We start from the raw sequence: 12,946 nt of genomic DNA, 5'->3' as shown, positions 1-12,946 counted from the left end.
GCAGTTGCTGCAGTTCAGCCATGCAGTGGCAGAGCTGCTTGGGAGTGAGACTCCTGTTAGCAGGGATCTATTGACAAAGAGCGAGCTTGTCAGAACTCTGCAGTGAGCTGTGAAAGGATGGTGGGGAAAGCGTCTGATAGGAGTTACTTTTCTATTGTGTTTTTTTTAACCCCTTGACTGATGTCTGCTTTTCTGCATGGGTGGGTATTCGCTCATCTTTTCTTTCACCCCAGGAATACTGACTGGCAGTTCCCAAAGACGCCAGGATGTGGACATTGATTTCTTTCTGATGTTCAGTGTGGTGGATGAGAACCTAAGCTGGTACTTGGATGAGAACATAGCATTGTTCTGCATGGATCCAGGCTCTGTAGACAAAGAGGAGGAGGAATTCCAAGAAAGCAACAAAATGCATGGTCAGTGTCACCTTTGTGAAGGCACTGACTCTGCCCAGACGCTCCAGGGGTGTCGGTGCTCTGCTGCCTCGGAATGCGCTTTCTGGTGTTGTATGCCAGGGTGCGGGTGGAGGGGAGAAGGGAGACAGCAAGCTCTGAAGTCATGTGCCAGGTAAACAATATCCCAGGGACAGTGCAACGACTCCAGAAAAAAAAGCGTTATTTTGATTTAATCTTTGGTTTGAGCGAGCTTTTGTTGTTTGGAGATTTTGAATACACTTCATTTTAGGAATGAGTTGTGGAGCTGGGCTCTCCAGAACAAGAGGAGGAGGATGAGTTCTGGTGAGGTCCATCCTCCAAACATGTCTGTACTGTGACCTGCTGGCAGAAGCTCTGAAGGTTCCTTTTCTAATCTCCGATTTTGGCTTGCTTGGTTTTGCAGCTATTAACGGTTATGTGTTTGGGAACCTCCCTGAGGTGACGATGTGTGCTGGGGATTACATTTCATGGCACCTCTTCGGGATGGGCAATGAAATTGATGTTCATACAGCCTACTTTCATGGAGAAACGCTCAATGTTCGAGGCCACAGGACAGATGTGACCAGCCTATTCCCAGCCACTTTTGTTACAGCAGACATGGTCCCCAGTAACCCTGGGAGATGGCTACTGAGCTGTCAGATCAATGATCACATACAAGGTAAGGCAGAAGCTGGAACGTGCCCCACATGCCAGTGTGGTCCCATGACATAGTGTGGTAGGGAACAGTGCCTTGGGCAGTAGTCCCACTGAAAATGTCCCTAATGAATGGGGTGATTCCTTGTCCTGTATAAATTGGGGTGGATTGATTGTTAATGTGCAGGCCAGACTTACTGGGGGTGACCTGTACCACTGTATGGTGTTCCACGTTGATCAGTGGTGAAGACAGTAAGTTTGGTACTGAAAGCTGAGATGAGGCAGTATCTTAAGAGCTCTAGTCCCTGTAAGAGGCACTCGCATGGTACATCTGAGGATAGCAAAGGTTCTATTCGCTCTCTGTCCGTACTTCCACAGCATCCAATACCTAAGGCAGGAAGCTCTGCTCACTAAAACAAAGATCTTGCTGTGGGAACCACCTCGTCACCTTCTCCCAGCCATGTGCCCTTTGGGACAACAGAGGAGGAAAGGCCAGTTTGTGGTAGGAGTGTGGGGTTGTGTTTGCCTGGTCAAACTGGCTGAGAGGCGTTAAGCACTTGTGTCCTCCACCATGTCTTGGACAGCTGGGATGGCGGCACTCTATGAAGTCCGGCCCTGTTCTCGGCAAGCTCCGGCACCTACCCTGGAGGGGAGAGTTCGGAAATACTACATAGCTGCAAAGGAAGTGCAGTGGGACTACGGACCTTCAGGGCTTGACCGAAGCAGTGGGAAACGGCTGAGTGAGGCGGGCAGGTAAGGAAGAGGCTGATGGGCTAGGGGGGCGTTTGGGAGTCTCTGTTCTGTGTCAGGGAGGCTGCTAAGGAAAACGTGGCATCTCTTTCTTATCAAAATACATGCCTGCAATTTAGGTGGAGTATATTTCCTGGGAAGGCAGACCATTCCACCTGGAAATGTAGGCTGCTGTAGCCAGACTGTGTGGAGAGCGGTACTGGACACAGCCCTGCCCACAGACTCCAGCACTCCCACCTTAGGTAGAACCTGAGCTGCCACATTTGTTCTTCGTTTCTGCTTGCTGTGCCTGCCATGGGAGCAGATCTGCATGCACCGATGAGCTGTTGAACACATCTTGCAGCAGACACGGGGTGGCAGAGCTGGCCTGCAGATACACGTCAGCGTAGCCTTGCTGCAGCGAGCGGTTTCGAGGAAATGGAATGCAGCGACCCCGCTGACAGCCTTCCGGCCCACGCTGTCAGGGGGCTGGGACGGCAATTGGTGGGTGGTTTCCTGTGCAGACTTTGGCTAACAGAAACAAAGATGTTCCTCCCCCTCCATCCACATCCCTGAGAGGCTGGTGGAGGGGATACATGTCTTGCAGATGGAGAAGTAGAAATGCAGAGCAATTAATGATTTACCCACAGCCACGCAGCAGCTCCCTTACAGGCCTTAGAACTGAAAGTTCCTTAGACCTGTGAGCTGGCCTTGTAACTAAGCTGCGTCTCCTGCAAGGCATGTCGTGTCTGCTTGGAAAGGGTGGTGGCAGGGGCAATAAATCTATTTACAGCTGCCGTGTGAGGGTGTTTTCCAGTTATGATTGCAGTTGTCCCCTGGCCTCTGAAGAACTGTTTTAGCACTGCCTTTCCATTTACTGCACGGCTGTTTTACTCACTGCCCTCTTCCACACACCTTGTATGGAGATGCTGCTCGGACCTGTGTCTGGGCTGGGAGAGCGCTGCGTGCCAGAGGTGCCCTAGGCTCAGTGGGCAGATGAGCCTGTAGGACCAAAAGGCTTCACAGAGACAAGCCGGGCTTGTTCCAACCAGAGGTGCTGCCCTTGTCCGAAAAGCCGCTTGATTTAGAGATGCTGCTGGTATTGCCAGGGGGGTGGGAGGGAGCCACAGGGCAGGGCTGACACTCACAGAAGTGCCCTGACCTTTGCTTTTTGCATTTAGCCCTGCTGAGCAGTTTTTCAAGCGTAGCCCCTACCGGATTGGGGGAGTCTACTGGAAGGCAAAGTATGTGGAATATACTGATGAGAGCTTCCGTGAGGAAAAGCAGCACTCGGAAGAAGAGAAACACCTTGGGATACTCGGTAGGAATCCTCCAGCAACACAAATCCTCTTTCAGTGCCAGTGAGAACGATGCCGCTGTCAGGAGGACTGGTCGGCTGTGCCCGTCCCCTCCTTCCGTGGTGCAGCGAGTGGCACGCAGGAGGTGTTTCGCAGCGGTTGCATCTCGGAGGGAGGGGGACAGACCTAGGATGTGGAATGCTAGAATAGACAGACTGGCTTTTCTGCTGGGGCAGCCTTCAGCGGTTAGTAGTGAGGGCTGAGGGATGCAGCGTGGTGTTTGTAACCAGGGCTAAACAGGTCACAGGAATAGCCCCTGGTTATGTATTTTTGAGCATCTTCAAGGCGTGCTACAAACCTGACTCTCAGAGAAAGCTCCCTTTTCTGAGTGGGTGTGAGCCCGTTCTAGCCAGGCAACGGTGAGGGTGGTGAAGAAAGGCAAGAGGAAAACAGGCAATCTGCAGTGGCAAATGAATCGCGCGCGAGGACTCTGACATAGGTGGTAGAAGCATATAGGTGCGGCCCAATTTCCTGCATCAGCAGTGACTAATAATCTAGTGACAGCAGGAATTGGCAACAGCAATGCCAGTGGGGGCCACAAAAGGAAGGAGCACGTGGAGTAAAATACAGATTGGGAGTGGGGAGGAGAATAGTGGAGAGGCCAAAAAGAAGTGTAAGCAGCTGCATAAAAGTTACACGGTGGAGTTATGCGCAGGAGAGATGCGGTGTAACTGTCAGGAGCTGACAGACAGACCTTGGAAAACAGGGAAGGAAAAAGGGATAGCGCTACCAGCAACAGCCCTGCTCCTGTAGAAAGACAAGTGACTGAGGGAGAAACTTGGATATGACTTCGTAGAAGGAAATTACAAGTATCTTCTGGTGAACTAAAATCATTGAAGGATTAATTGATGAAAATCCCCGGTCAGATAAACAAGTGACATTGGCGAGGGAGTGACATGAACTCCCATGAACTGGCCCGTGAAAGCTGACTCGATCAAGTGGCTGGGATGTCCAGAAGAGATCCGGGGCCGGGCAGGACTGAGCTGTGGAATGTGATGTGCTGCAGTGTGGACGACCCACGCTGCACGGGCACGCACCGGTGGCCCTAAAGCACACGAAGCTGTGCTGTGGGGAAGGCTGGGTGGTTGGTGGGTGGTTAGCACTGCCGTTTCTCTGCACTCTGCTGGTGTTGCTGGGCAGTGGCCTGGCTTCCCCCGTGCCCTCCCGCCGCTGTCAGGAGGGTCTGTGGACCCGCGGGTCTGCAGGCGGTGGGAACCAGTAGGCGTATTAAAGTCTCATGGTTTCTTTCTAGCTGGCTAGGGCCATGGCTCGCAGACAGCGGTGGGTTTAGAGCTTCTCGCACCTCTCTTTACCCACCAGACCTCAGGCCTGGGGCGCCTGTCTTGGGAGGCTGAGGGGGCCTTTGAGAGACACGGGCATTTCGCCACATCTGGCCATTTCATTACTCTGTCTCTGAAGGGCTGAAGGGTCTTCTCTGAGTTCTGCAGACCCGAAATGCTTTCAGATAGTATCATCAGCCCCTTGCTCCTGCTGTCAGGGCTGAATGACTTTAGGTGGCACTGATGTTGTGGAGGCATCCACCCTTCTTCTGCTCCCCTCAGCCTGGCTCCCCTGGCTTGCCTGGTCCCCCGGGAATTTGCTCCGTAGCTGACGTGCTCTCTCTACTATTTGTTTAGGTCCAGTGATCAAAGCTGAAGTCGGAGACACCATCCTGGTGATGTTTGTTAACAAAGCTTCCTGGCCTTTCAGCATCCAGCCTCACGGAGTGTCCTATGGAAAGGCATGGGAAGGGACATGGTACCATGATGGTTTGTGGCTCCCTTTTCTTGAGCAATTCAATACTAAAGCTGGTGGTGGAGCTCCACAGCCCGTACCTCCTCTGTGCCGGGGAGTTTCTGCAGCTGGGAAGGACTGGATGTGCTTGAGAACCGGGTGGAAGCCAGCCTGGTCCTCTGAGCCTGCCTGAGGCCTTGCCGAAGGAGACTTTCCACTGAACTGGTACCCAGGAAAGGGTGCCAGAGGGAGTATTGTTCCAGAGGTGCTATATTTCCAATGAAAATCGTAACCCAAAGCTCAGACCATTTCTAGCTGTTTGAGACCTGTGAGCAGAGGGACGTGCCCAGTGCGCTCCAGCTTAGATAAACGTGTGTCCAACATTGGCCTCCCCAGATGCAGAGGGATCCGCTTCGTTATCTCCCGTCACTATGCCCATCTCTGCCATGGCACCAGCGGGATTTACCTGGTACTGAGAGCAGCTCCCTGTGTGCCTTGAACGCGCCCACATCGCACCTCAGAGATGCTGGGTATTTTGGTGGCATGAATGAATTAAAGCCCAGTATATCCATAGTAGCCAGTGAGAAGACGTGACCGCGTTTGTACGGGGCTCTTGGGAATAACCATGCCAATCTCTGTCTTAAAGGTCTGTCCCAGAACGGGGTTTCTGTTGCGCCGCTGCACAACTTCACGTACCGCTGGACTGTGCCGAGGCACGTTGGGCCCGCGTCCAGCGACCCTCCCTGCCTGACCTGGATGTACAGCTCTGCTGTGAATCCCGTCAAAGACTCCAGCTCGGGTTTAGTGGGGCCTCTGGTCATCTGCAGGCCGGGCACTCTGGATGACAACAACAGACAGGTAAAGGGGTTTTCCTGCCATGCTCTTACCAGGTTCTTTGTTTTCTTGTAGCAAAAGAAGCATCAGCGAAACATTAGGGAACGTAAAAACAAACGTACGATAGTGTGAGTCCAGGGGAGTGGGATCAAAGCCACAGGGCAGGTTAACACCGGGGCAGCTGGTGCCCGGGTCTCGGGTGGGAATGGCTGCGTCTGGGCTCCCGGGGGGGAAACGGTGGCTGAGCGCTGCTTTAAAACTCAGACTTGGCTGAACCAGTGTCCCTTGGATGTGACCTTATAGGTGGCTTTTGTCCTGAGACTTGTGTCGCAGGCTGCTTCCAGAGGCGTGTGGAACATTCGCTGCAGTCTCAGAAACGTTGAAAAGACACTTTCAGTTATTACAGGTGGTTTGCTTGAACGCTGTAATGCTTTGGCATTTGGGTGAACTGCATTTCTTCTGCAAGATGAGTTCATTTTCAAGCAGAGCTGACTACAAAAAAGCATGTGAAAATCCCCATCAGTCTTTGTGCTTTTGATGAGAGAGGTGAAATCTGAAGGGTGACCGGAATTTACTCTTGGTATTTTGCTCAGGGATAATCTACTCATGGCAGTAAATCTAGGGAAGGCAGTAAATTAATATACCGGGGAAGCGCAAGATGGATGAGCAGAGTCTTATTGTGAAAAACAGCAGAAAAACAACCTAGAGCCACCCTGCCTGCCGTGCGGTGCAGACCGGGGGGGGCTGGTGAGGCTGAGCTGCCCCGGGAGCCTCCCCAGAGGAGTTTGCCTTCTGTCCGCTTTCGGCAGTGGCACAATGTGGCTAAATTAGGAGTGCAGAAGGGATCAGCGTGTGGCACAGGGTGGAAATGTGAATCTTCTGAGCTCAGGAATATATACAGCCCACTACGTGAGGGAGCTGTGATAACGATAAAACATCTGCAGGTATTGAAAGGGTGTAAACAGACACAGACTTGTTGGGAGAGGTAGGATAGGGAAACATCACCTGGGCAGCAATTCCGGCTCCACCATCTTAGGCAACCCTTTAATCAGTGCTTAATTGGGAAAGGTGCCCGGCCGCTCCTCGCGCACCCGTGTGCTGCAGGCTGGGAATCGCCTGGCCCTCTCTGCAGGGTGTCTTCCCGGGTATAGCCGAGGAAGCTGGTGTTGGAATGAGAATCTGGACAGCAATGGGGATGTTCTTCTAGTGGGGAAACACACTGTGCTTTGGAATGCATTTCTTAAGAGAATTAGCATTTTTAAGGATTTAGGGAAATAAAAAAAATCCACAATCCAGGCCTGTGGTAGGAGAAGGGAGGGGTGGAACGTAGTCACCAGTCTGCCCTGTGGGCTGGGTTCTGATCTCAGGCCTGATTGGGACAGGCGGTGGAACCTACACCTAAACCTAGGGCTGGTGGGGGGAGGAGGCAATGATTTCATATTCTTGGCTGAATTTTCATCACTTTACTCATGTGAAATGTCATGGAAAATCCACAAGCAGTGCCTCTCCCGGAACATGACTAAAGGGACAGAGCCCTGGCCCTCGATGAATCAAGCTTTGAGATAAAGGGGAACGTGAGGGCTAGGCAAAACAGCTTTAACTGTAAGGATGGTTAAGTGGTGCATTTTGAAAGTTCACAGCCATCATTATGATTATCTCTTAGAAAGGGATCGACAGAGAATTTTACCTTCTCTTCAGCGTGTTTGATGAGAACCTCAGCTGGTATTTAAATGCAAACATAAAGTACTATTTGAGGATGGAAGAGGCTTCTGTGAAAAAGGATGATGGCTTCGAGGAATCCAACAGGATGCATGGTATGGCCTGATGCCGCTCTGCATGCGGCGGGCGTGAGCATGGGGTGGTCGCCTGACGGCTGAGCTGGGAACCTGACGTGGCTGTGCTGCACGGGCCTGAAATCCAGTGCGGCTAGAGGCAGCGGTGGGACGTGGGACGAGAAGCAGAGCTGTCTCGGGAAGCGTGTCCTGAGCGTGTTCAGGGGTGAATTACGAGCAGGCTGCAGCTCCACTGGCAGGCCTGCCCAGTCAAAGTGTAGGCACAAAACTGATCTCTTGGCCGATATCTGCATGCAGAGAGTTAATCGTGTTCTCCTTCGCAGCCATCAATGGACTTATGTTTGGTAACTTGCCTGGGCTGAACGTGTGTGAAGGAGACAACGTGTCCTGGCACCTTCTGGGCTTGGGCAGTGAAGCAGATGTACATGGAGCTGTGTTTCAGGGGAACACCCTGCAGGTGAATGGGATGCGGAGAGATTCAACAAATCTGTTCCCCCACACGTTTGCTACTGCCTTCATGCAACCTGATAACAAGGGTGAGTGCCTGCACATCTAACTTAGCAGCAGGAAAGCTCTCCCGCTGCAGTATTTGCTCCTGTGGCTGATGCTTTAGCACAGTGTAAACTTGTACAGGGTGAGCTGTGCCTTAGATTCTGTTTGGTCCCATTTACGAGGCCACAGCTCCTGTCTTTGCATCTGATTCTGGAGAGGAAGAGGAGATACAGGATCTTGTCCTATGTCATCCCAGACTGATCCTCTAGTCTGCCCCTTCCTATTAAATGTTTGTAGCGACAGCCCCTGTGACCCACAGAAACATGCAAATGTCTTTCAGAATAGAGTAGCAGACAGTTGCCAGAGCTTAACTCCCCTGCCTGTAGCTTGCGGAGATTCACGTTTATGACAGACCCCAGTCTTCCCAGTTTGCGGGACGGGCACGCAGTACTGTCTCCATCACACGATGCGATGGCTTCAGCTGCCTGTTGTCTCCTCCCCTTTGGCGCTTGCAGGCTAGATCTTCTACGGAGCCAGTGTCTCAGCAGTGGTAGCACAGTTATGTCGCTGTATTGGTTTCTTCACGTCCAAGCTGGTTGTTGTGTAAGAAAGCCTCCTGAGATTATTTTGATGTAGGACTTTGTTGTGCCATTCCTGCCTGGTTTCTCTTAACAACCCCTTTTAATCTTGGCCTGTGGCAACCAGGCTCCCTAAACAAACACCCAGACCCACGCAACACACATACCGATGTCGGCCACAACACAAGCTCTGCGCGGGAAGCAGCTGTGCCCTGGGATCCTTAAAAGTAGCTGATTTCCTTGCTCATGCTGCCTCCCTCAGGGACTTTTGAGATCTACTGCCAGACGAGCAATCACTACCAGGCTGGGATGAGGGAACGCTACTCCGTTTCCAAGTGCGGAAAAAGAGATGCTGCTCCTGCCCCTCAGTACCGGAGGGTGCGGACGTACTACATCGTGGCAGAGGAGGTGGTGTGGGACTACGCGCCTGACCGAAGCTGGGAGAGGGAACGGCACAACCATTCTGCAGAGAGGTAGAGCCCTTCTGGGGAAGCCTTTGGCAAAGGTTCTCAGTAGACCTTGGCAAAGCCTGTTGGGTGTCCTGGCCATCTTGCGACACGGTGCCTATGCCACTGCTGGTGGTGCTGCTGCCGATTGGAGCCGCAGCCCCCTGCATCACTGTGCCCGCCGCCGCAGCCAAAGCAGGTCTCTGGGAAACCCATTCAGCTAGTGAGCCCCCTGCCACAAGTTAGCTGTTCATTCCCTGGGAGCTTTTGGGTATCTCAGCACTCATTCTGCATTTCTCAGCTACGCCGATGTATTTTTGAGCAACAAGAATGGACTGCTTGGCTCCAGGTACAAGAAAGCAGTTTACAGGGAGTACACAGATGGGACTTTCCAGACCCCCAAGGCCAGGACAAATGGTGACGAACACCTAGGGATACTAGGTAAGGATATGTGCAGAGGGTACGTCTTCCACGTACAGAGCGATGGGACTTGGACTCCAGAGCTTCAGAGGCTAAGGGCTGTAACCTGAACATCATAAATATTGTAAGGGAATATGTCTGGGGAGAAGATGATGAGAGGGAGGTGGGAATATCCTCAGGAGATACGTTGGCTGTTTTTGTTGTCTGAGTATCTTCTTCCTATCCCAAGGCCCTTTTCTGTGGGCGGAAGTGGGAGATATCCTCAACGTCGTGTTTAAGAACAACGCCACGCGACCCTACTCCATCCATGCACACGGGGTGCTGGAAAGGGAGACGGGGCAGCCACAAGTAGCAAACCCTGGTGAGTCTCTGGTCTCCAGCCCTATTCCTGCACGGGCTCACAAAGCTAGTCGTAGCCTGTAGCCAGGCTGGCTTCCTTCAGGGGGCTTGGATGTACTTGTTGTGGAAGAGGATGGGAGCTGAACAATAACGGGCCGTTCAGGTTCGCTGTGGTTTTAGTGATACCACTTGTGTGGGAGTGGCAGCCCTGGGAGTTCATATTCTGCTCTGACTTCTGGGTTAAGCGGAGCACGAACTTTTCTACGTGCAGCCTTATCCCCCACACTGAGCATAGCCTGTCTGCAGGAAGGAGAAAGGCGATGGCAGCTCACAGCTCGGTCCTTGGTAGCCCTGGGCTGACAGCCCATGATGGGGGAAGCCTGCCCCTCTTCTTTGGGACCTGCACTTGCTGTGATGTGCACAAAAGAATATGAAACAGGAGAAATGCACAATTGCTTGCCAGGATGCTGACTGAAATCACCGTTTTGTTTCACAGTCCAGATGCATAATTTTTGGTCCCTTTCCACTTGCACAGGCTCTCTAAGCAGCAAACAGGTTTTCAGTCAGGCCCTGTCTTTCTGAAATGTATTGCTAATACACGAAATAGTCATTTTAGAAATTAATTTGAATCAGCATCATAAACATACTTCAAATGAGAGATCATCTCGGGCTCTGTCTGTACTGAAGAGAGGTGGAATTTCCGTGGTCGGGTCCAGTCTCAAAGGCAGCAGATAAAACAGTCGTGCTGATACAGATAGCGTGTGCGTCTTGCGACCCCTCTGCTTTGCTTGTGAGAGGGGAGCTTCCATCCTGCTTTGCAGTGTTTGGGGAGGGAAATGCAATGTCCAGCAAAATCGGAATTGAATTTGCACTTTGGAGACAGGGTCTCCTTTTTTTGTTTTGCTTTGCCTGCTGCTCAGCAGACTGGTGAGCAAGCGTATCCCGCCGGTGTTAATGGTGCCTCTCTCCCTCAGGCCACATTGTGACGTACCGATGGGAAGTTCCCGAGAGATCTGGTCCAGGGCCAAATGATTCGGCCTGTGTTCCTTGGATCTACTACTCCACGGTGGACCCAGTAAAGGTAAAACAGAAGTTAAAACCAGAAAAGCCCGGTTAGACCAATTCTTCACCCCCTCTAGAAAACAAAGTGAGCGGGATACAATTTAGAGATTGGCCCAGCCGAGAGGTAGAGGAACCACCTGGTGACATGTCCAGCGTCCTCCTAGTAGAGGAAATCCTCCAAATTTGTCCTGACGTTTGTCCTTATTTTTTCCTAATACAAGTCTTCAAAAAACAATTCCACTGTTTGCTCCGCACTAACCTTCCTTCAGTTATTTGTAGGATATGAGAACATGTCCCAGTAAGTCATGGTTTCTATTAGTGAGAGCCATAGGGTTCATCAAGAAAGACAGAAATTGTCCAAAATGAGGCCCCATGGATAAAGCAGGAGGACTTGAGTGTTGCTAGGATCAATTGCCATAGCACTGATTTCACAGGGAACAACCTGGAGCAACCTGCAATGAACCACCCCATCCAACCAGAGATCAGTGCCTTTTTATCTCGGGTTGCAGGTGTTTTTGCAGCCACAGAGTGAAGAGAATTTTGATACCATTCATATTTATGTCCTTTGGATTTGCATTATAAGAGCACGTATAGTCTCTGTTCTTGTGCTTTGTAGCTGATTTTCACCAATGAGACTACTTACACAGTAATATCCTTTAAGTGGGGTGATGCAGGGAACAGGGAAATACGGCTGCTGAAAGGCAAAGAACTGCATGCAAGAGAGGGTGAGAAGCTCCTTGCCTGAGATGTTTTTCTCCTTCACTCTGATTAGGATATGTACAGCGGTCTGATTGGGCCCCTGAAGGTCTGCCGGAGAGGGGCACTGCAGCCTGATGGCATCAGGAAGGATGTAAAGAGGGAGTTTGCTCTGCTGTTCCTGATCTTTGATGAAAATCAGTCCTGGTACTTGGAGGAGAACGTGGAGCGTTACAGTAAGGGAAATCACAAGGAGATCAACCTGCTGGATGACCAGTTTGTGGAAAGCAACAAAATGCACGGTAATGCCTGTTAGGCACCTGAGCCCCCGTGGCTGTCTACATAAAGCTGATGTTGAGTCTGCAACCTCTACACGTAGTCAGCCGCCCAAACCCGAGCGCCTGACTCCTGGTGAATGCCCTCATCCTTTTGTGTTGTCAGTGGCACAAACAGAATTGTTGTTCCCAGTACTGCAGCACGCATCCTCGGTCTACAATGAAGGTTAATTGTTATGGCTGTCCCTGTCGGGAGGAAAAGCAAGATGTGGGCCAGAGAGGTTAATCTCTGATGTGTCTGAGTGACTCAGGGCAGGAAGTAAAATGAAATGTGAAATTAAGGTCAGACTAACTTAATTCTATTCGGCTCGGGACCATTAGAATATGTTAGATTTCAGATGAATTGACCAAGCTACGTGGCTGCAATACATGCTCAGTTGTTTTAGTTGATTACTGGAAAGGTATTTCGACCACAGCAGGGTGAACACGTTTCTCTGAATTAACATGGTAGTTAAGGTAGTTTTTCTCCATGTTGTGTCTGGATCCATCGGAAGTATTCTCAGTGAAACAAGTCCCTTGGCAGTTGTGGGAGATAAGACCAGTGAAGAGTTGCATTATGTGTACTGTTGTTACTGCTGGTTTTGTACAGGTGATAGAAAGCATTTCCATGTATACATGTCCGTTGTTATAACTGCTAACCCAATATTATAGCTAGCAAAACCAACACACTGAAGTTGGATGCTTGTTTTGGGCTACAGAAAGTGCCTACGGTGGATCTGGAGGTAAAACACCCATGTTCCTGCCCTCAGATCATCTCTTTCCATCTTATTCCCTCCCTTGTCGTCTGAGCATGAAGGATTCCATGCGTGTGCCATTGCATTCGGCTCGCTCACTGTTTTGGTCCCGTTCCTGCACTTGCAGTCAAAGCAGTAATCCTTCTTGCTGTGATAATTATGAAATACAGTCCTGCCATGCAGTGGTTTTACAAGTGATCAGCATGTACTGTGTACAGCCAGCGTGAGAGTCTTACAGTGACAGAGTTGCCTGTTGGCAGCACTCACCTGTTTTTGTTGTTCAGCCTGTAAATTGTTCACAGATTTATATGTGTATAGATCCATACACCTTT

The 12,946-nt window shown here is 51.0% G+C and overlaps 1 protein-coding gene across 3 annotated transcripts in view; it reads left to right on the top strand.

Annotated features, from left to right (window-relative positions):
* Positions 1-12,946, top strand: part of HEPH (hephaestin) — a 25,010-nt gene that overhangs the window by 6,753 nt on the left and 5,311 nt on the right. For all 3 annotated transcript variants that reach the window (XM_035890138.1, XM_009634516.2, XM_035890139.1), the window contains exons 5-17: positions 234-413; positions 835-1,089; positions 1,649-1,817; positions 2,975-3,114; positions 4,789-4,920; positions 5,532-5,743; positions 7,383-7,533; positions 7,836-8,048; positions 8,845-9,055; positions 9,330-9,469; positions 9,678-9,809; positions 10,762-10,868; positions 11,622-11,847. In XM_035890138.1, coding sequence (XP_035746031.1) covers positions 234-413; positions 835-1,089; positions 1,649-1,817; positions 2,975-3,114; positions 4,789-4,920; positions 5,532-5,743; positions 7,383-7,533; positions 7,836-8,048; positions 8,845-9,055; positions 9,330-9,469; positions 9,678-9,809; positions 10,762-10,868; positions 11,622-11,847 — 2,268 coding nt within the window. The remainder of the gene's footprint in view (positions 1-233; positions 414-834; positions 1,090-1,648; positions 1,818-2,974; positions 3,115-4,788; positions 4,921-5,531; positions 5,744-7,382; positions 7,534-7,835; positions 8,049-8,844; positions 9,056-9,329; positions 9,470-9,677; positions 9,810-10,761; positions 10,869-11,621; positions 11,848-12,946) is intronic.

The sequence above is a fragment of the Egretta garzetta genome, unplaced genomic scaffold (assembly GCF_000687185.1).
Source record: "Egretta garzetta isolate BGI_Z169 unplaced genomic scaffold, ASM68718v1 scaffold512, whole genome shotgun sequence".
NCBI lineage: Eukaryota > Metazoa > Chordata > Aves > Pelecaniformes > Ardeidae > Egretta > Egretta garzetta.
Note: the sequence above shows the minus strand (reverse complement) of the source record. Positions and strands in the feature narration are given on the sequence as shown.